General features: G+C 38.3%; 1 protein-coding gene across 1 annotated transcript; it reads right to left on the reverse strand.

Moving 5' to 3' along the window:
• Window positions 1–19,579: 19,579 nt before the first annotated feature.
• On the reverse strand, window positions 19,580–21,884 carry LOC110588404 (protein S100-A6-like). The gene is made up of 2 exons (XM_044913072.1): window positions 21,846–21,884; window positions 19,580–19,861 (listed from the first exon to the last, which is right to left on the reverse strand). The coding sequence occupies exons 1-2, from the start codon at window positions 21,882–21,884 to the stop codon at window positions 19,580–19,582; spliced, it is 321 nt and encodes a 106-aa protein (XP_044769007.1).
• Window positions 21,885–24,719: the final 2,835 nt, after the last annotated feature.

Below are 24,719 nucleotides of genomic sequence, written 5' to 3' on the forward strand. Positions count from 1 at the left end.
ATATTTTATACCCTAGTCTTTCTCCTAGAATGCATTTCAATGCCCTCTATATTATTTTAATCACAATATTTTTGATAACAAAGTGTGATGTTGAAATGTGTCTTTTTCATTAATGGACTTGGACTTCATTCAATGAACTGTGAAAGGAATGTTTTACTTAAATAAAAGACAATGCTGATAGAAGAGATGAAAAATATTCTTGAACTCTAGACTTTTTTGAGACCAAAACCTCTGGAAGTTTGTATTATTTGTTCAAATTGTTCACATGGCAATATGAAAGATAAGTCTTGAATTTCCACATAAATCCTAAAATTTGAGCTCAGCCCAAGTCTCGGAATTATTTTTGCAAATAAGGATCCTTTGCCAAGAAATCCTTTCTAGTTCTTAATCTGGTTCTAGTCAGCTTCTGGATGCAGAGAAGCATGTTTAATGCACGATATAAGTGGTTAGTCAATTCCTGAGGCATCCATATTTCTTCATTTTCCTTGTTAAGATTTTGGTAATAATCCAACCCAAGAAATAGAATTGAATCCAGGCTGCATATGTATGAGAACTATTCTTCACTGAACTAAAAATGAACCTAAGCTGCCATTTTGAAGTCTTTGTTAAAAGCCAACTATAATTAAATCATAAGAAAAATATTCCTAGTCATACTTTCTGAGGCAAACTAATTCAAGCAAATGTTAATTGTATTATACTTAGGTATTATATCAATTTTTTAATGCCAGATAGGGAAAACACTGACCACCTTATTTTAAGTTGCAGTTGTACTCTCAACACTCTCTAAACTCCTTTTCTGATTTATTTTTCCCCAAAGCACTTATTTATAAATCACAATTTAACAAAGTAGGTGTTTTACATGTTTATTTCATTTATTGTCTGTCTTCTCCCTTAGAATGTAAGCTCTGTGAAGGCATAGATTTTAGTCTGTTTGGTCACTGCAGTATGAGGCTTAGAAAAGTTCTGGCACATAGTATGCATGCAACACATACTATTGAATGAACAAATTGGCACTATTTACTATATTCACCAACCAAAACACTTACCTCCAGGAATGTATATTCTAACTCAGATTCATGCAATGTGCATTTTAACACTTATATACAACAATTATATATAATTATATATTAATTTTTCTTCTTTTTTACTTTTGGAAGCATAAAATTGATGCTCCCCAGAAATAAGGAAGGCACAGAGAAACTTACTTTGATTCCAGTCAGTCAACCAGCTAACATTTATTGAATGATTTATTTGATGAATATACTGGGTTGAGAGTTGGGGGGAGTGGTAGAAATAATATAAAGCATAATGTGGGATGCCTGGGTGGCTCAGTCGTTAAGCATCTGCCTTTGGCTCAGGTCATGATCTCAGGGTCCTGGGATCAAAGCCCGCATTGGGCTCCCTGCTCAGCAGGGAGTCCGCTTCTTCCTCTCCCTCTGCTGCTCCCCCTGCTTGTGCTCTCTCTCTCTCTTTCTCTGACAAATCAATAAAATCTTAAAAAAAAAAAAAAAGCTTAAGACAAGAATTCTGCCTTTAAGAAACTTGTAATTAACTTCAGACTTCAAGACATAAATCTAGTATATTAAATCAAATTAATTGAACAAAAGTACCAGACAACAAAGTCTTCACAAATAAGGTGAGTACTGACTTGCACACTTAAGAAAGAGAAAGGCCCACAGTAGGAAAAGAGAATATATTCCTGGACAGAAAAGGGGGATTTTAGACAACAAATTATTTCAAAGACTGGGGTAATAAGAAATAAAGCCAAGATGTTAATGTGAAGGTCAGATTCTAGAGATCCTTGAATAGGCTTTAGGTTTTATATGAAATAAGTAGATAAGTATTAGAGGAGCATGTCTGTCCATCTGTGTGTGTGTGTGTGTGTGTGTGTTTGGCCAGGTAGTAGAGTACAAACTCTACTGTAAGAATTTTAATCTGGCATTGGTGTGCAAAATTAATAACAGATGGAAGAGACTAGAAGCAGGAAGATCAGTTGGGAAACTATCTAATCGTAAGAGTTCATGTGGGGGCACCTGGGTGGCTCAGTTGTTAAGGGTCTGCCTTTGGCTCAGGTCATGATCCAAGGCAGTCCTGGGATCGAGTCCCACATCAGGCTCCCCCTGCTCTGTGGGGATCCTGCTTCTTCCTCTCCCTCTGCTTACCACTCCCCCTGCCTCTGCTCTCTCTCTCTCTTTCTCTCTCTCTCTCGGACAAATAAATAAATAAAATATTTTTTAAAAAATAAGAGTTCATGTGTGAGATGATAAAACTTGGAGTAGTGTGCTATTAATGAAAAGGAAAGGCCAAATGGAAAAGATGGAATAAGCATGACTTGTTGACTAATTTGACATGAAGGCAAAGGAATATGAAGTTGTCAAATATCTTGGTGTTTTGACAGATATTGATAAAAAAGAATATGATGATATAATTTTTTTAAGATTTTATTTATTTATTTGACAGAGAGAGAGAACGAGCACACAAGCAGGGGGAGAAGCAGGCAGAGGGAGAGGGAGAAGCAGGCTCTCCACAGAGCAAGGAGCCTGAAGCAGGACTCGATCCCAGGACTTTGGGATCATGACCCAAGCTGAAGGCAGATGCTTAACCAACTGAGCCACCTAGGCGCCCCATATGGTGATAGAATTGATAAAAAAGAAGAAAATCACATGGGATAAATGATAATGGGTATGGCTTTAGGACTAAGAGTTTGCAGTAATAGCAAGATAGCCAAGCGAAATGTCCAGCAGAAAGTTGTAGATAAGCCCAACAAGGCCACTGGGTACAAAGATTCAGTCACTCAGAGAGTTATTGTACCCTGAAGAAACAGGTAATGCAACTTTCTGTGGCAAGCTACTTTGTTACAAGATGTAAACTCTCCCCCATGTTCTCCACATTATTCTATGCATAGGTTGACATCCCTGTGTTGTTACTGGTTAACTTCCTAATTGTTAATTTTTTAGGCAAATAACACATGATTATATTCTTACAGTAAAAATTCAGACCATAAAGTGAAACTTCCCACTGACCTCTCCCCCAATCCCCTTCCCAGAGGTAACACACATTAACCATTTTATGAATGTCCTTTCAAACATTTTTCTAGGCAGTTACATACATATGTGGTACATATAGAAACACATGTGTTTGTATTTGTTTGTTTTACATAAGTGGAATCATGCTGTATGGTACTATCAGCCCAATAGCAGCTGCTAAGGAAGTCTTACTGCCAATTTGCTGTAGCTGTGGGGAACCGAGGCAGGGAAAGCTCGGCTGCCAGTTGCCAATACATCCAAGATTTTAACTGACACTAATTTCAGGGAAAATTCTGAACATCGGAGGCTTGGCTAATGCATTAGATTAAATAGTACCTTGCCAGATAGAACTCCATTGGGTCTCAGTACCACAGAAACTTTTTCCCTCCCCTCTCACCAAAAGGCACACACTCGTTTGGAAATCTTATTTTTACTCTAATCCTTAGGAACAAGATTCAAGTCACTACTTCTCCAGTAAAAAAAAAAAAAGAAAAAGAAAAAGAAAAAAAGAAATCTTTAAATAGATTTACATTACCAGAAATCCTTAGTTTTTCTAGATTCTCGATGTTTTTTTTCATAAAATCTCTTGTTCTAACCTGCACTTTTTCTCTCCGTAATTTTTCATTTCAGTTACTATTTTTAAAAAGGAGGCTTTCTCTTTAAAACTCAGGGTATGAGGAAGATCTAGAAGAGCTGAGTTATGGTGGGTATCTGTTCATTTTATATTGGTCAAAAGCTGCTGAAATTTCAAATTTCATTCTCTTGTGTTTTTGTTCCTGGTTAAATCTTCCTAAAACCATAGTAATTACATGCCTACTTGTAATGATTTACTTTAAAGTATATTTAAATATTGCAGCAACATGCATTTTATTTAGCACAATCCATTTTTAAAGTTCTAACTGTGGGAAGCTTTCTATATATGTTCATAATTACAGTTTATTTGAATGTGGAATATTTTTGGAAAGTGAAGTACCATACTTTGGGGGGGTGGAATGAAAATAATTTATGTATTTTTAAATGAACTAAAGTTGTTTTTTTTTTTAATGTTCAGTATCTAGGGTAATTTTTAAATTCGTTGGTTCTTTTTTATATTATAAGCCTTGAATAAAAATATCTTTATACAATGAAATCTCACTAATGTTGTTTTCAAAATGCATATCATTGGCCATCTCCAACTACTTTGGTAATTGTGGTGATTAAATTACCATTGCAAGATTTTTTTCTTATACTGAATTCCATACAAAATAATTTTTGCAAGTGGAGGTATCTTTCAAAAAACTAGCTGAAAATTATTTATATTTTATCAGTAACGAATTATAATCATAGTACTAGAAAAGTATGGCTGAAGCCACTTTGATAACTTATCCAGTCCATTCACCTCATTTTATATGGGAATATAACCAATTCTTTTTTTTTTTTAATTTATTTATTTGTCAGAGAGAGAGAGAAAGCATAGCAGGGGAAGCAGCAGGCAGAGGGAGAAGCAGGCTCCGCACTGAGCAAGGAACCCGATGCGGGACTCAATCCCAGGACCAAGGGATCATGACCTGAGCCGAAGGCAGATGCTTAACCGACTGAGCCACCCAGGCGTCCCATAACCAATTCTTTTTAAAGATTTTATTTATTTATTTGAGAGAGAGAGAGAATGAGAGACAGAGAGCACGAGAGGGAAGAGGGTCAGAGGGAGAAGCAGACCCCCCACTGAGCAGGGAGCCCGATGTGGGACTCGATCCCGGGACTCCAGGATCATGACCTGAGCCGAAGGCAGTCGCTCAACCAACTGAGCCACCCAGGCACCCCCATAACCAATTCTTATAGGCATTCAGGGCATATTTCAGAACTTCTCCAATAACTCATTCTACACTTTTACAGTCCTTTTCAAGACTTAGTACCTAGCATTGTGTTTACCTTGGAGACAGATTAAAAAAATAACCTGCCTGGGAACAGCTTGTGTACCCTGAGGAAATGAGATATACATATCTAAAATTATAGGGGAATCCGATTCATGAGTATAAAGATAATAAGGGTTGGATTATCCCAGAAACACTTTTTGGAAAGGTATAATTTGATTTGGGGACATGTAAGATTTACATCAATAGAGGAGAAAAGGGAACAGTTTCCTCACATAGGGAAGGAAAAAACAAAACAAATGCTGGACCTGGCAAAAATATAGGTCTACCCTGACTGGAGTTGAAGAGTAGGTGAGATTGGACAGGTAAGACAAGGTGCTTTCTCAGGGGACCCCCCAAGGCCCTGGGTGTGCGGTGCTTTATAAATTGGTCTAATAGGGCGCCTGGGTGGCTCAGTTGGTTAAGCGACTGCCTTCGGCTCAGGTCATGATCCTGGAGTCCCTGGATCGAGTTCCACATCAGGCTCCCTGCTTGGCAGGGAGTCTGCTTCTCCCTCTGACCCTCCCCCCTCTCATGTGCTCTCTCTCTCTCATTCTCTCTCTCAAATAAATAAATAAATAAAATCTTTTAAATAAATAAATAAATAAATTGGTCTAATAAGCTAGAAGACTGAGGCTTTTTAACAAGTGAGTAAACTATGCAAGCATTACTTTATTGAGATTTATCTGGCTGAAGTAGAAATGACCAAGTTGGGGTTTGGGAAGTTTTAGAAGGAAGGACATTGACTAAGGAGGCCTTACACTTTGCATCAAAGGTTTCAAAAATACCTATGTCCTTGTGACACAACACTTGCACTTCTAGGAATTTATCCTAAAGAAGTAATCATATGTGCACATGGGCCATCTACCAGAATATTTAATGCAGTTTATTCCTATAACAATAAATTAGAAACTTAAATTGATCAATAGGTGAGTGGCCAAATATTATTATAATACCACCATGTAGTGGCCTGTTATGGGACCATTAAAAGTGATACATTACAAGACCACTTAATGTCATAAAAAGATGACATACCTTTGACAGGAAAAGAAAGTTACAAAATCTTTGTATAGTATGATCCTATGTATCTAAAAGGAATAAAAGGGTGTGCATGTGTGACAGAGAGAGAGTGAGAGGGCATCTCTGCTTGTAACTAGGAAGTTGAGCAAACAGGACACCTTTTGATTGGGTAGAAAATGCAACTTTTATCTTCCATTGTCCTTTTAAGTATGTGTTCGTTGGTGTTCCTGCCTTAAGGTGAAGGGTGAAAGGGGCCCATCACTTTAAGATGACAAAAAGTTCTTCAGCCAGTTATAGTCTTAAAAAACCACAACTCTGTCTTAATTGTCAAAATTCCAAACCTCACTCTGGGCTAACTTTTCTTCCCTCCCCAATCTCTGACTACTTCAGTCTGAAATCTTGCAGAGGGAAAAGTTGGAGAGGGAGTGAAATCCCTCATCAATACTCTTTAGACTGTGGATGGCCAATCAGGAAATTTGCATTCTAGAACCACCTCTACATCTCAAACTAGTAAATTAACCACTCCAGTTTTTCATTACCTCCATGTGAAAAATGGAACTAATAACATTTGGCCTACCTACATCTTAGATTTATTAGGCACATCAAATTATATCACAGAAGCAGAATTACTTTGCAGAGTTGAATAGTGTTTGGGTAGTGTATTATGAAACACAACCCACTAGACTAGGGATCCAAAAGCCAAATGCCTACAGGAGGCCAGGAAGGTAACCTAAATGATTACATCTTTTAAAATGTAAGGTGATAAATAGGAACAAGCATCTGACCTTAACGCTGGGGAAGTGATGGAGAGGCCATGCCCAGTGAGAGGGAGCAGCTACCCCTCAGATCTGAGCCACTTGTGCCATGGAGAAATACAGGCCATGTTACCGGATCCTCTGATATTTCAAGGAAAGCCAGAATTCCTGATTTTTATGCGAAATCTTCTATTTTTCCAATATTGACAACTGATTTAAATATCAAACACAACATAGACCAACAATGTGTGATCTGAACTAATGATGAGGCTAGATTCAGGCCCCAGGACATCATTTCATAATCCTGCACTAGACTATAAACAACTTGAAGGCAGAGACCTTGACTTTTATCTCTGTGGTCTCAATATTTGACACAATGTCTGACATATTTGGTGCTGAAAACATGCTGGTAAAATGATAGATGATCCCTGCTAAATTGAAAGACTGTTTCTACACATGAAGACCACTCAAACAACTCAAGACTGCCTCTGCATAAACTTTTTTTATATATGTAAACTTAACTGTAACAGTCCTTCCTTTTATTTTTCCCAACCAGTCAAAATAGAGTAGGGGAAAGAAGTAGAAGAAAGCTAAAGAAATAGAGGCAAAATAAAAGATGAATGTGAGCAAAGAGTTAAGTAAATAAATCATAAGATGTTTGGTTATTTCTGGGGCTTTGTCAAATCTCCTGTAAGGAGATTAGGTTGATCTGATTGAAGTGGGTGGATTTAAGCACTAAAGAGGTAGGTGAGAAGAAGAGCAGCACCTGACTTAGGGGATGTTGGTGTCTGTTGTGGGGATAGCGGTAGTCAGAGAAGACTTCCTGAGGATGTGTTGCTATTTAATTCAACAAGTGATTTAATTCAACAAATAAGTATTGAATATTTACTATGGAATATATCAATAAGCAAAACAGAGACCTCTAGCCCTCATAGAACTTATATTTTGCTGGGAGGAGGCAGACAATGAACATAAAAAATTAGAAAATTATATAGTATGTTAGATGGTATGATGGTCAATTTTATGTGCCATTTGGTTAGTCTATAGCCCTTAGTTATTCAATCAAACACTGATCTAGGTGTTGCTGTGAAGGTTATCTTGGAAAATCTGGATAGGCCTGATTCGATCAGTTGAATGACCTTAAGGATAAAACTGAGGTTTTGAGAAATTCTGCCCGTGGACTGCAACTTTAACCCATGTTGGCAAGTTCTAGCCTGCCCTTCCTGACAGCGTGCCCTGTGGATTTGGGACTTGCCTAGCTAGCCCCCACAGTTGCATAAGCCAGTTTCTTATACCACATAAGAAATCATTTGTCTTAGTATCAAACTATTGCTACAGAACAAACCACCCCCAGATTTAATGATCCTATCACCATTTGCCCAAGATTCTGGGCGTTAGCAATTTGGATTTAGCTGGGGGAGTTCATCTCTGCTCCATGCCATGTCAGCTGGAATCACTCATGTGTTTGCAATCATTTGGCAAGCCAGCCAGGCTAGCTAGTGCCAAATGGCTTCTTTCACAGGTCTAACAGTTGACTGAGGGGGTGGGGCTGCTGGGATACCTCTCTCACCACCAGCAAACTAGCTCAAGCTTCTTCAGGTGATGGCTGGGTTCAAAAAAGCAGCAAGTGAGACAGTACAAAAACTCAATGTGCAATCACTCATCAAGCCTCTGCTTCTGCCATTGGCCAAAGCAGGCCATGTGGCCAAGCCCAACATCAATGTGAGAGGAGACTTCACAAAAGCACAAGAGCCTGGGTTTAGAGATCCATGACATACAGGGTTTGCCATTACTTCAACAATCCACCACAGTCTTTATAAAAAGCCTGTGAGGTAGGTACTGTTAATGTCCCCATTTTTTAGATGAGGAAACTGAAGCCCAACAAGGTGTTAAGTAACCGAGGGGCATCCGGGTGGCTCAGTGGGTTGAATGTCTGACTCTTGGTTTTGGCTCAGGTCATGATCTCAGGGTCATGGGATCCAGCCCTGCATTGGGTTCCATGCTCAGCAGAGAGTCTGCTTGAGATTCTCTACTTCTGCCCTTCCCCCCACTGGCATGCTCTCTCTCTCTCTCAAAATAAATAAAAAAATATTTTTTAAAAAAATGTATTAAGTAACCCACACCTAGTATCAGGCAAGGCTAAGATTTGAGCCAAGTCTGACTTCAGGGACTGTGCCCTTAACCACTAAGCTCTACATGAGGAAAAGCTGTGGGAGAGAGACCAGAGGGGTGAAATGGTGCAGATGTGATGGGTCTCGAACACTGTCAAGGTCCCATCCTCTAGGTCCGTGCAGACTGCAATGGCAGGTATGGGCAGCAACAGGTAAAGAACTTGTGGGTTGAGATTCCTGAAAAAAAGAAGAGAGAAAAGCTTTACCAAGAAACGGAGTCAGAGTCACAAGCTGGGAGAAAATGAACCCTGGACCAAACCGCAGAAGGCTGGTGGCGACATAAATAGATGTCACATCTAGAAGTCAACACCGAAGAAGGTCAAGAGAATGGAGTGAAAACAGAGTGTTCCACACATTGCCACAGACAAACCAGAAGTTAATTTTGCATCTCTAGGGTCTGGTACCCCTAAAAAATGAGGTCTACTTTTGTAACAATTTGTCTGGAGTCATGCTCACCATAGCAGAAATAAATTCAGTTTTACTCCTTTTTCCTGAGGGTGCGGGTGTATGTAAAAACCGGGAATAGTGGATGTGCTGAAATTACAGTGAGCAGCTTTGAGCAGCCTCTGAGTGTATTTATAGATATCAAGCACACGAAACACGCCCACATCATACACCCTCTCCCCAGGAATACAGGATGTATGAAGAATAATACAAGGTGTACATTTGGCAGTCTGTACCACACAAGGGTGTGCTGGGCGTCATACTTTTAAAAATCCTTTATCATACCTGACCAGTGTTTTATCAAAACTCTAAAATGAATGATTGGAAAGCTTGTAGACAGAATCATTTCGAATGCACAATTTTTCTTTTTTCCAACACGGGCACCAACATAATCTGTCTGAATCTCTTAAGGTCAAGACATATTGGTTATGACCTCAGGTGAATGGAGTAATGATAAGATGGCAAAGCGTTGGAACTCTTCCTTTTTACTCCATTCAGTTCTCTACCATCACTTTTAAGAAAAAATATATTGCTTTTATGGTTAAGAAAACCTTATTTAAAAAAACTAATAGGATCTCTAGACAGAGCTGTCTGGCTCTGTCTAGTGTGAAACACAGAGAGAATTACCGGGACAGAAGAGGTACAGGTACTTCAGTCAGAGGGGTACTCTGCCAATCCTCCATGCCCCAAAGATCTGGGAATGAAATCATTAAACTCTAGGACCAAATTCCAACCAATAATAGTCTCGGGCACCTGGGTGGCTCAGATGGTTGGGCGTCTGCCTTCAGCTCGGGTCATGATCCCAGGGTCCTGGGATCGAGTCCCACATCGGGCTCCCTGCTCCTTGGGAGCCGGCTTCTCTCTCTCTCTCTCTCTCTCTCTGTCTCTCATGAATAAATAAATTTTGAAAAAAAAAATAATAGTCTCTTGGCGTGAAAAATAGGGACCTTTTGATTTGTTATCTTCAGAGGCAATGGAGACACATTGTTTATCAGACAAGACATCACTTTTGCACTCACCAGAAAAAAAAAAAAAAGAGAAAGAAAGAAAGAAATTACTGTGAGACCCAGGCTTAGAACAGACAGTACAAAAGATTGAGGGCATCTGCTCTCTTGTCACCAATTTAGTGAGGTGCAAAGAACAGAAAAGATTGGCAGAGACTCAGAAATACTTAATATGAGAGAGAACACAGACACATGCTTGCTTGTTCCATACCAAGTACACCTCAACATTTTTAATGAAACAAACATTAATTGAGCACCTACTCTCTGCGGCCGAGTGCTACAGGGGGTTCACTACTGTATCAAACACAGCTTCTGCCCTCAAGGAGGTAATAATTTAACCATCCAAGTTGCTCTCAAGAACTTTATAGCAACTACAACACACTCTCCCTATTTCTTGGAATTAGATCTGCTTCTTTGCTTTATTTCATTTTGATCTCTTACTGTTTCCTACCATTAGTTTCTCCAGATATTTGATGGCTGGTGGACTTTATTTTTTATTTATTTTTTATTTTTTAAAGATTTTATTTATTTATTTGAGAGAGAGAGAATGAGAGAGAGCGAGCACATGAGAGGGGGGAAGGTCAGAGGGAGAAGCAGGCTCCCCGCCGAGCAGGGAGCCCGATGCGGGACTCGATCCTGGGACTCCAGGATCATGACCTGAGCTGAAGGCAGTCGCTCAACCAACTGAGCCACCCAGGCGCCCAGGACTTTATTTTTTATTTTGAGTCTCTCACATCTGATTTCCTGGGAGAAGAAAAGACGGATTAACAATATGTTATCTGTTGGGATGTTTTCAAGTGACTCACTCCTTGAGGTTCCTAACTCACAAGAGCTCAGTGACAGGAGAAAATATCTCTTTCTCCAAGTTGTTAATTCCTGCTTTAGGGTATAAGCCATCTTCTCTTTTAACAGAATTTCATAATGAGTTCTCTCTTGGCATAGTAATAATAGCAAAAGTTATAAATCCACTCTTTCTGACTTTTACATTATCTGTGAGTCACCATACCTCTGACTTCTCCATCTGGCTCTGTGACACCCAGCAACATCACACTCCCTGGTTTCAGTTGTACCTGTTACTACCTGACTAACTGTCCTGAGGAGAAAGCCAAGGAAAGCTGAAACCATCTGGCTTCTGGCTACCACAGGTCCCTAGAACTAATCTTGCTTGCTTGCATGCTTGCTTGCTTTCTCCTCTTTTTGAATCATAGCACGGAGCTCATAGAATGCTCTGAGGAGAAACCTTAAATAATGTAGCACCTAGATTTATAGGAACAGGGAGAAATAAAACAAGTAGAATTTATGAAGGTCCTTTATTAAAAAGAAGGAAAAAGGGATGAGGCCAGGGCACATTTCATTCTTTTTTTTCCCCCCTGTTCCTTTCCCTTCAGTGAGAGAACACTCTATATAGAACATCCTTCCCAACCTGCATTTATATCGGTGGTGTCCTTCTGGGTAAACCTCTCTCTCCTCAGGCTCAAGCAGGCCTTTGCTGAGAAGTAGCCCAGGACAGGAAAGGATGGTGAGCCAGGACAAACAAAAGAAAACCAAGCAAAACTGTTGTTCTTTAAAATTCAACTAGAGCTCAGGAATCTGTAGAAATTCAGAAGTGAAAGAGCCCATTTTTATTTTTATTTATTTTTCTAGTGGGAGAAAGAGAGCATGGGGGCGGGGGGGAGACACAGAGGGAGAGGGAAAGACAGATCCTTTTTTTTTTTTTTTAACATGTAATGTATTATTTATTTCCAGGGTACACGTCTGTGATTCATCAGTCTTACACAATTCACAGCGCTCACCATAGCACATACCCTCCCCAATGTGTATCACCCAGCCACCCCATCCCTCCCACCCCCCACCACTCCAGCAACCCTCAGTTTGTTTCCTGAGATTAAGAGTCTCTTATGGTTTGTCTCCCTCTCCCATTTAGTCTTGTGTCATTTTCCCCTCCCTTCCCCTATGATCCTCTGTCTTGTTTCTCAGATTTCTCATATCAGTGAGATCATATGATACTTGTTGGAAAGAGAGATTCTTAAGCTGGCTCCACATCCAGCGCCACACAGGGCTTGATCTCAGGACCCTGAGATTATGACCTGAGCCAAAATCAAGAGTCGGGCGCTTAATCGACTGAGCCACTCAGGCGCCCGGAAAGAGCCCATTTTTAGTTAACGGAAACAAGGAAGGGATAACAGAGGGGGTGGTCTGACAGATGAGTAGGACTTCCATGGCACAGATGACGGATGGGGAAAGACAACTACCTGCTTCCGCCATAGTGTGAGCCTGTTAACCCCACCCCTGAGATCCCATAGCTTCCTCTCTAGAATGTGGATTTGGGGACCTGGAAAGTTTCCTCCCAATTCATCTCTTGTTCTAGCATGTGATTTATAATAATAATATTGCTTGCATCTTGATGGAGATCTTTCCCACTCACCTTCTCTTTTATGCTAACTTTTGTCTTTCTCCATTTCCTCCCATTTATCCTCTTTAAGTTAATAATGAAATAATAATATCAATGAGTGTATTTGTTAGCCATTGCCAGGATTACACTGCGTATAAACTACCCCACAATTTAGTGGCCTATGACATTAATTTGCACACTCATCAGGTCTCTGGAGTAGCTGCTCTGGCCTGGATTTTTCTGGACAGTTCTGCTTCACCTCCCAACCTTAGTAGGCTCCAGTTTATTCTCATTATCACTTCCAAATAATGTTTTGTATTCTTACCTTTGTCTACACCATCTCCCAACACATTGCTTATGTGGAAAAAGATGCATATAAGTATTCATTAGCAAAGTCAACAAAAAAAATCCACAAAATTTTCCAGAATTGTGTTTAATGTTGAAATGAATGTCCTAGAAGTAGCTAAGATCAAACCAGAAGGAACTGCCGTCTGGACTGTTTTCCACAAGCTTTATACATTATGACACAGTTACCATTCTTGTGTGTTAAAAGTAATGATGAGGATTCTAATAATATCTCACTCAGTAAACCTAGTACTTAAGAGGATGAGATAGTTCAGGGCACCTAGATGGCTCAGGTGGTTTGGGTCTGACTCTTGGTTTCAGCTTGGGTCATGATCTCACGGTCGTGGGATCGAGCCCCACATCAGGCTCTGTACTCGGCATGGAATCTGCTTCAGCTTCTCTCTCCCACTCTCTCTCAAATGAAAAAAGAAAATTTAAAAAAAAGATGAGATAGTTCTAGTGAGGCAAGGTCACAACTTTTGTACTTTTTCTGAAGAAAGTGGTTGCTAAGTAAATTAGTAATGAAAAACAATCCAGAGGGAACCATTAGCAGTCCTCAGAAAGTCCTCTCAAGCATTCTTGAAATTCTGTGGCAGCGTATATTTGCATATGAATGATAAACAAATTAAAAATGATTTTTATTTGTCTGTTAAAGTAGGTTCAAAAGAAGCTCTCCTTGGAAGTTTTGTGGGAATTAGCCCACATTCCAGGAGAGCTTTAAAATATGAACTTGTAGATCTCAAAAAGAACTTTATACAATCAGACTTTAATTCACATGAGTCTTTCAGATAATTTTTCTGAATTAGAATTTTTCCCTTGTTAAGCAGTTTTACCCACCTACTGATGACTCTTAACAAAGCATTTTAGGAAGGATAGCAAGTGGAGAATTACTTTGGGTATTATTAAGCCAAATCAGTCAGCCCAGACAAACCTCATTGCATCATGACCCACCTGTACCACCCTGGGATCCAACTGTACCACAACAACCTGAAGAGAAAGGTCATGGGAAACACAAAAAATATGAGTATTACTCTCCAGAATTGACTCTGCTTATATCTTAAAATAAGTCTTCTTCCATGCAATACAGGTAGAATGTCCCTGTTTGTTCTCCAGGGAATGCAGTTCTGTAACAGTTCAGTGTAATTATTGTTCAGTAAATGGTAAAATTATGAAAATGTGAGTGTCTGCTGTGCTATTTGCCTCCAAATGGCATATGCTTTTGATTATTATTTGTAATTCCTGTTTCTAGCAGTAATAGACTTGTTACCTTAAAATGCTTAATCCCTGTGCATTGTAGTAAACAGCCTTTTTAAATACCATACATTCAATTTTATGATGATTTATTGTTAGTGATCCTGTGCTTCTTTATAAACTTAAAAGTCAAATAAATTTATCTTAATTTTCTCTCTCTGCCTTTCTTCCCAAATGTGCTCATGCATGCTCGCTCTTGTTCTCTCTCTCTCTCCCCCTTTCTTACTACCAAATCTTCCCCTGTTTACTTTCTCAATCATCTTTGGACCAAATCAAATACTTTAACCTTCTGGAATTGACATTTGGCAAGGGTTAATTTTATCTGTTTCATTTCAGAAATGCAGTACCAAAAGATTTTGACCGAACTCAGCCTTTTTTCAAAGTAATCAAGCCACAGATTAAACCTTCCAAATTCACAGCTTGCTCATGAACTAGACAAGCATGGGATGGGGGAGGAAACTGGAACATTCGGTACTGCATGATCCTCCCCATCCCTCTGTCACCTCTTTTGCCAAGAAAATTTTCTTAAGCTCCAAGCTAAATGACCAGCTCTTTTTAACCCTCTTTCCTTCACAAGAGTTTTCAGTATTTATCAGTGCTTCTCAAGCTTTTTTGACCTACACACCTTATTTTTTCTAGAGTTTTACCTGCTGTAGTTTTATTACAAAATCAGTGTTTCTGCCAAAATTATAATACTGAATTCTTTTCCACTCACATACACTGGAGATTCTCATGCATTCCTGAGTGAGGCATGGAGGGGCTGGGGTTGACTCTGTACTCTCCTTCCTTAAGAATCACTACAACTGGACTGCTGCTAGGAGCTTGGTTAGTAAGTCTGCCAAAGCTGAAAAAGAAATTCTAAAGAGTAAGTCATTATTGTTGTAGATATTCCAAATTGCATTAAATTAAGAGTTAGGACTATAAACAATGAATGAATTGGTCCCTGGAGGAAATATTCAAGTTTCTATGAGATGCTACGGTTGGTACTAGAACCTTGCACTGACTTTAGAGATTTTGCAACTAATAAAGACTAGCAGCCCATGATAATCTTTGTTTTGCTAAATAGAATTTAGAGAGCTGTTTGATTAATCTAAATGAGTTTTCTATTTTCAATCCTTTTTCCAAAATACGTGGTTCTGCATTTCAGTTTTTATACTGAATTGGCTTATGCACATTCCTAAAAAAAAAAAAAAATGAGATCCAGAAGTTAGTGATTAATGAATAGATAAGGCTGAACAACATTGGAACAATGTGGTAAGCTTGTCTTCTGTTAGCATTTCTTTGACCTTGGGAACTTTGGTTTCTAAAGCTGAAGGTTTTTGGGATTTTGTTTGTTTACTTTCCTTAGCAAGGCACTAAGGTAGAATTTGTCTGTGAATGTGAAACACTGAAAATATTAAAATTTACATATGCTTTCATTTATTCCTTTTAGTTATCAACATGCAATAAGCACATCAATAGCATTTTTTCCCCTTTTCCTAAAAATGGTTTATCAATATTATCTCATTAACCCTTACTGCCCCCCTGTGGTATAAGGGAATGTTCTCTTTCTCTGTCTCTTTAAATTGGGCTGACCAAATCTTTTAGAAATAAAGAAGTTTGTCCAAACTAAACAGTGTAACACTGCTAGAACTGGAAATAGAATTCAAGGCGGCAGGGTCTAAAATTTCTCAATCAAGTTGCAGTAGAATATAAAATTTGACTCAATATATACAGTGTCAAGGAAGCTTATTCAAGACAATAAACTTGTTTAGGGGGTGCCTACTGGCATCATTACATGAAAAAAAAAACTGTAGATAAGTATATGTGAAAATTTATAACAAATATAAAGCCTATTCTGTTCTATTGGTCTCTGGGTCTATTTTGTACCAGTACCATACTGTTTTGATCACTACAGCTTTGTAATATAACTTGTAGTCCAGAATTGTGATGCCTTCAGCTTTGCTTTTCCTTTTCAGGGTTGCTTTGGCTCTTTAGGGTCTTTTGTGGTTCCATACAAATTTTTGGGATTGTTTGTTCTAGTTCTGGTAAAAAAAAAATTGCTGTTGGTATTTTGATAGGGCACAGAAATAAATACATAGATCAATAAGTAGAACAGAATAGAAAACCCAGAAATAAGCACACAACTATATGGTCAATTAATCTTCAACAGAGCAGGAAAGAGGGCACCTGGGTGGCTCAGTTGGTTAAGCTACCGCCTTCGGCTCAGGTCATGATCCTGGAGTCCTGGGATCGAGTCCCGCATCGGGCTCCCAGCTCAGCGGGGAGCCTGCTTCTCCCTCTGACCCTCCCCCCTCTCATATTCTCTCTCTCCCTCATTCTCTCTCTCTCAAATAAATAAATAAAATCTTTTAAAAAAAATCTTCAACAGAGCAGGAAAGAATATCCAATGGGAAAAAGACAGTTTCTTCAAAAACAGTGCTGGGGAAACTGGACAGCTACATGCAAAAGAATGAAACTGGACCACTTTCTTAAACCATACACAAAAATAAACTCAAATTGGATTAGAGACCTAAATGTGAGACCTGAAACCATAAAAATCCTAGAGGAGAACACAGGCAGTAATGTCTCTGACATTGGCCATAGCAACTTTTTTCTAGATAGATCTCCTGAGGCAAGGAAAACAAAAGCAAAAATAAACTATTGGGATTTCATCAAAATAAAAAGCTTCTGCACAGTGAAGGAAACAATCAACAAAACTAAAAGGCAACCCATGGAATGGGAGAAGATATTTATAAATGATGTATCCAAAAAAGGGTTAGTATCCAAAATACATGAAGAACTTATAAAACTCAACACCCAAAAAACAAATAATTCAATTAAAAAGTGGGCAGAAGACATGAACAGACATTTCTCCAAAGAAGACATCCAGATGGACAACAGACACATGAAAAGATGCTCAAATTCACTGATCATCAGGGAAATGCAAATCAAAACTACAGTGAGATATCACCTCACACCTATCAGAATAGCTAAAATCAACAACACAAGAAACAACAGGTGTTGTTGAGGATGTGGAGAAAGGGGAGCCCTCTTGTACTGTTGGTGGGAATGTAAACTGATGCAGCCACTCTAGAAAACGGTATGGAGGTTAAAAGTTAAAAGTAGAACTATCCGGGGCGCCTGGGTGGCTCAGTCGGCTCAGGTCATGATCCCAGGATCCTGGGATCAAGACCCATATCGGGCTCCCTGCTTGGTGAGCCTGCTTCTCCCTCTCCCTCTGTTGCTCCGCCTGCTTGTGCTCTCTCTCTCTCTCTCTCTGTTAAATAAATAAATAAAATCTGAAAAAAAAGAAAAAGTAGAACTATCCTATGACCTAGCAACTGCACTGCTAGGTATTTACCCAAAGAATACAAAAACACGAAATCAAAGGGATATACGCACCCTTATGTTTATAGCAGCATTGTCTACAGTAGCCTTATGGAAGCAGCCCAAGTGTCCATCAATTGATGAATGGATAAAGAAGATGTGGCATATATACAATGGAGTAGCCATAAAAAAATTGAAATCTTGCCATTTGCAGCGACATGGATGGAACTAGAGAGTATTATGCTAAGCAAAATAAGTCAATCAGAGAAAGACAATTACCATGTGATTTCACTCATATGTGGAACTTAAGAAACAAAGCAAATGAGCGAAAGGGGAGAAAAGAGAGAGAAAGAGGCAAACCAAGAAACAGACTCTTGACTATAGAGAACGAACCGGTGGTTACCAGAGGGGCGGTGGGTGGGAGGATGGGTTAAATGGGGATGGGGGTGAAGGAGGGCACTTGCTGTGATGAGCACCAGGTGTCGTATGGAATTGATGAATCACTATATTGTACACCTAAAACTAATACTACACGTGTGTTAAGTACACTGGAATTAAAATAAAAACTTAAAAAGTAGAAATATAAAGCCCTGTTGCTTTCAATATTATGGAGATCTTGCCTACTAGTTGCTGGTGTTCAGAAATGCTTCAGGTCAGGGAAGGGAAGACTAAATCTATTCCTAAATCCATTCCATTCTCCTGAAACATAATACCCTCTTGAATATATTTGATAGTTCAATTACCAATCCTGTTTCTTTGCCAGAAGTAGGTTTCTGGTAATGCTGTGCAATATACCTGGCCTTGCCCTGATACTATTTTTTGGCCTCTGACTGCAAATGTTTCCTTCATGGGAGTCAATAGTGCTTTACAGTGATGCTTTTCCTAACCTTGTGATACATCATTTTTACCTATTTCACCACAGGAATATGTGCAAATTCAAGAGATTTAAGTTTCTGAATAATAAAGGCCCCACTTTTGAGTATAAGTGTAATATTTTGGTGGTAGAATGTTTTAAAAGGATACATGGATATAACGTGAACTCTGAAGCCACATTATTGAGTATGGAGTTATCCCTCTCTATAGGAACCACCTTGTTTCTAGTGTACTAAATATCTCTCGATATCTCCTCTGGTCACTGAGCTTTTCTTGCATTTTTCTTTAGGACTGAGGGTGTTTTAGGGGAGAAATATCCTTGACATGATCATTTCTCCTGTATCTGTTGCAGCCTGCTAACACATGCATTTCCATGTTGAAAGGAGCTACATTTAGGGTCAATTTTTAAAAAATTTTTTTGATAGAGTCAATTTTTATTTTATTTTATTTATTTATTTTTAAAGATTTTATTTATTCTTTTAGAGAGAGAGACAGAGCACAAGCGGGAGGGCAGAGGGAGAGGGAAAGAGGGAATCTTAAATAGACTCCGCGTTGAGCACAGAGCCTGCTGCAGGGGCTCGATCTCACATCGCATGAGATCATGACCTGAGCTGAAACCACGAGTTAGATGTTCAAGTGACTGAGCCACCCAGGGGAATAGGGTCAATTTTTAAAACTAGCTTGCTGTTTTTAGAATATGATATATTCTCACTATGAACAAAATTCTGACATGACAGAAAAATACAAAGAAGAAAGTAAAAATATACCTAAAATTGTATCACCAGAGAAAACATCTGACAGTATGGTGAACATCCTCCAGACATTTCTCTATGCATTTCTGTGCATTTGTAGATTAATGCAATTTTACATAAATGAAATCACATACTATATGCACTCTTCTGAAACATGCTTCTTTTCAGTCAATCATTTGTCCCTGAGATCTTTCCATATCCATCAATAAAGAACTACTTTGTTTTACAGGCTGAAGTGTATTCTTTTTTTTTTTCTTAACCAAAAAAAGATACTTATTGAACAGTTACTCACCACTGGATTAGACTTAGACAGGCCTTATAGAGAGTTTCCACCTTCCTGATTTATTTTCAGCCCTTGAGATCATCATCATAGATCAAAGTCAAGGCCCCCAGGAAGGTGACATATTCCTGGAAGCTCACCACTTTGCCCTTGTTCCAGTCCAAGTCGTCCATCAGCTTTGCAATCTCAGCATCCTGCAGCTTCAGGCCAATGGTGAGCTCTTTCTGGATCAGCTCCGTCAGGTCCTTCTTGCCCAGGGTGTTCTTGTCACCATCCCTGCCCAAGTACTTGCAGAAGATGACCACAAGGAGGCCAACGGCCTGATCCAGGGGGCGCTCCTTAGTTGGGCACTAGGCTCAGAGCACATGGCAGGGGGAATGTGGAGGAACAACTGGGGTGGTGGCCAGTGCAACTTTTAGCCTACAGGCTGCAGTGTATTCTACTGAATCCATGTGTTACTTTGACACAACTTATCTAGGCTGGTTCTGAATTTCTACCATTATAAAAAGAGCCACATGAGGTATCCCATGGTTACATCTATTCTCACTTACTCATTTATTTCTTTTGGATAAATTACTATATGTAGGGTTTTAGGTCATTTTTATGCATATTGCCAAACTATCCTCTAGAAATATTGTACCAATTTATATTCCCACCAATAGGACATGAAAGTATGCATTTCCTGAAACCATATCCAATTCTGAATGTTAACTTTTTCAATATTTGTTGAGATCCGGGGCACCTGGGTGACTCAGTCATTAAGCGTCTGCCTTTGGCTCAGGTCATGATCCCAGGGTCCTGGGATCGAGCCCCACATCGGGCTCCCTTCTCCGCAGGAATCCTGCTTCTCCCTCTCCCATTCCCCCTGCTTGTGTTCCCTCTCTTGCTGTATCTCTCTCTGTCAAATAAATAAATAAAATCTTTTAAAAAAAAATTTGTTGAGATCCAAAAAATGGTATTTAATTGATATTTTACTTAGCTAGTATTTGATTCCTAATAAGATTAAACATCTCCTGGGGCACCTGGGTAGCTCAGATAGTTAAGCGTCTGCCTTCCGCTCAGGTCATGATCCCAGGGTCCTGGGATTGAGCCCCATGTCTGGCTCCTGGCTCCGCGGGGAGACTGCTTCTCCTTCTCCCTCTGCCTCTCTCCCTGCTCATGCTCTCTCTCTGTATCTCTCTGTGTCAAATGAATAAATAATAATAATAATAAATCTTAAGAAAAAGAAATTTTAAAAAAAGATTAAACATCTCCTATGCTTATTGGTTATTTGGATTCCTTCTTTTTTTTTTTTTAATTCCTTCTTTTTATAAATTTCTTGCTCGTATTCTTTTGTCATCTTTCTTTTTGTTTCCCCCATATATGTACACATTTTTTTTTTTTAGCACTTTGTTATGCGTCGTGTTATGAAACATTTTCCTAATTTGTCTTCTCTCTCTCTCCCTTCCTTACAGTGTGAATTGTTAAGTTCATTTTTTGTTTGGTTGTCTGCAACACAAAAGTTTAAAAAGTCAAAGTTATCAATCTTATCCTTTTTGGCTTCTGAATTTTTGTGACACAGTTTTAAAAAGTCTGCTGTATCTCAAAGGGAAATATATTTATCCATTTTTTTCCCTCTAGTACTTCTGAGTCATCTATCACACTTACATATGTGATCCATCTAGAAGGTATTTACCATGTAAGGAGTTAAAATTTTGATCTGTTTGATTTTTTCTTTTTTTTTCCTGGATGGATGACTAATCTATTGTCCCAAACCCTTACCGAATGACTTTTCTTTACCACTTATTTGAAATGCTACCTTTATCTATAAATTAATATATTTTCATCTGGCATAGTGATCAACATTGTATTTGGAGTCAAACAGATCTCAATAAAGTTTGATCATTTTCTTCATATAGCACTTCTTGTTAAGGTTTTCTTATTTAATTTAAATTTTTGTTGCTATTGAAATTGATGTGTTGTGTGCCACTCTATTTTATGACTAGGGATTTTTTGTATATAAGCCAACTACTAATTTTGTACATATAGTTTAAAATAACCTCCAAAAGTGACAATTTTGCTGCTTCCATTCCAGTTCTTATTGGGTTCCTTGTTTTAATATACTAGTGGCACCTCTATTTTACTCCAGACATTAATGAGTTAAGGAAAAAAATCATCTAATTCTACTTTATTGAGTGATTTCATTGGAAATGGATATTAAATTTTGTTAAATGCATTTTTGGCCTCAGCCAAGATGATCACACAGTTTCTCCTCTTTGACTTATTAATATTGTGATTATATTAATAGTTTTTTAAAACTATAAACCTCATTTGCATTTTTGGAATAAATCCCACTTGGTCATAGAGTATCAGTCTTTTAATATACTTCTTCATTCTGTTCAAGATATGCAAGATTATTTTCGCATTTATAATTTGACTGTCAGTAGTGTATCCTAACAGTGCCACCATTTTTCTTGTTCTACTTCAGGTACTAACTTCAAAGTCAATTAATGTAAAATACATTGCTTGGGGCACCTGGCTAGCTCAGTTGGAAGAGCACCAACTCTTGATTTCTGGGTCATGAGTTTGAGCCCCACACTGGGTGTAGGATTAAGAGATAAAATAAATAGACTTAAAATAAAATAAAATACTATGCTTTATAAAATGGAACTACTAAACAAAGTCAGAAATGGAAGAGGAGAAATAACCGACACCACAGAAATACAAAGGATTATAAGAGAATATTCTGAAAAATTATATAGAAGAAACAGATAAGTTCCTAGAAACATATATCCTCCCAAAGCAGAATCAGGAAGAAATAGAAAATTTGGACAGACTGATTATCAGCAATAAAATTGAATCAGTAATCAAAAAACTCCCAGTGAACAAAAGCCCAGGACTGGATGGCTCCACAAGTGAATTCTACCAAACATTTAAAGAAGAGTTAATACTTACTCAAACTATTCCAAAAACAAAGAAGAGAAAGGAAAGCTTCCAAATTCATTCTATGGGGCCAGCATTACCCTGATACCAAAACCAGATGAAGACACCACAAAAAAAGAGAACTACAGGCCAGTATCTCTGATGTATGTGATGCAAAAATCCTCAACAAAATATTAGCAAACAGAAACCAACAATACATTCAAAAAAATCATTCACCACAATCAAGTGGGATTTATTCCTGAGATGCAAGAGTAGTTCAATATATGTAGATCAATCAATGTGATATATCACATTAACAAGAGAAAGGATAAAAACCATATAGTCATTTCAATAGATGCAGAAAAAGCATTTGACAAAGTATGACATCCATTCATGATAAAAATCCTGAACAAAGTAGGTTTAGAGGGAATATACCTCAGCATAACAAAGACCATATTTGAAAAACCCACAGCTAACATCACACTCTGTGTTGAAACACTGAGAGCTTTTCCCCTAAGGTCAGGAACAAGACAAGGGTGTCCACTCTCACCACTTTTATTCAACATAGTACTGGAAGTCCTAGCCACAGCAACCAAATAAGAAAAAGAAATAAAAAGCATCCAAATTGGTAAAGAAGAAGTAAAACTTTCACTATTTGCAGATAACATGATACTATATATAGAAAACCTTAAAGACTCCACCAAAAAAAAAAAAAAACCTAATAGAACTAATAAATGAATTCAGTAAGGATACAGGATACAAAATCAATATACAGAAACCCACAGCATTTCTATATACAATTAATGAGGTAAGAGAATGAGAAACTGAGAAAAAAAATCCCATTTACAATTGCACTAAAAACAATAAAATACCTCCAGGGGTGCCTGGGTGGCTCAGTTGGTTAAACGTCTGCCTTCAGCTCAGGTCATGATCATGGGTTCCTGGGATCAAACCCCATGTCCAGTTCCCTGCTCAGTGGGGAGCCTGCTTCTCTCTCTCCCTCTGCCTTTCCCTCCACTTGTTCTCTCTCCCTCCCTCCCTTTCCCTCTCTCTCTCTCTCCTTTCAAATAAATAAATAAAATCTTGAAAAAAATTTCAAAAATATTTTTAAAAAAAGAATAAAATACCTCGAGACAAATTTAACCAAGAAGATGAAAGATCTATACTCTGAAAACTAAAACACTGATGAAAGAAGATGAAGATGAAACAAACAAATGGAAAGATATTCTATGTTCATGGATTAGGACAACAAATAGTGTTAAAATGTCCATACTACCCAAAGCAACCTACAGATTTAATACAATCCCTGTCAGAATACCAACAGCATTTTTCACAGAACTAGAACAAATAATCCTAAAATTGATATGGAACCACAAAAGACCCAGAATAGCCAAAGCAATCTTGAAAAAGAAGAACAAGACTAGAGATATCATAATTCCAGATTTCAAGATACACCACAAACCTGTGGTAATCAAAATAGTATGGTACTGGCACATAAAAAGACACATAGATCAATAGAACAGATAGAGAGAAATAAACCCATGACTGTATGGTCAATTAATCTTTGACGAAGCAAGAATATGCACTGGGAAAAAGACAGTCTCTTCAATAAACAGTGTTGGGAAAACTGTATAGCAACATATAAAAGAATGAACCTGGACCACTTCTTTACACCATAGACAAAAATAAACTCAAAATGGAAAAAAGATCTAAATGTGAGACCTGATACCATAAAAATCCTAGAAAAGAGCACAAGCACTGATTTCTTTGACATTGGCAATAGCAACATTTTTCTAGATACGTCTCTAAGGCAAGGGAAACAAAAGCAAAAATAAATTATTGGGACTACATCAAAATAAAAAGTTTCTCCACAGCAAAGGAAATAATCAACAAAACAAAAGACAACCTACTGAATGGGAGAAGATATTTGCAAATGATATTCGATAAGGGGTTAGTATCCAAAATATATAAAGGACTTACACAACTTGACACCAAAACACCCCAGAAAATCCGATGAACAGACATTTCTCCAAAGAAGACATTCAGCTGCCCACAGACACATGAAAAGATGTTACACATCACTCATTATCAGGGAAATGCAAATCAAAATCACATTGAGGTATCACCTCACACCTGTCAGAGTGGCTAAAATCAAATCAACAACACAAGCAACAACAGGTATTGGTGGTGGGAATGCAAACTGGTCCAGCTACTGTGAAAACAGTATGGAGTTTCCTTAACAAATTAAAAATAGAATTACCATATGATGCAGTAATTCTGCTACTGAGTATTTACTCAAAGAATAGG

Source organism: Neomonachus schauinslandi, chromosome 2 (assembly GCF_002201575.2).
Source record: "Neomonachus schauinslandi chromosome 2, ASM220157v2, whole genome shotgun sequence".
NCBI lineage: Eukaryota > Metazoa > Chordata > Mammalia > Carnivora > Phocidae > Neomonachus > Neomonachus schauinslandi.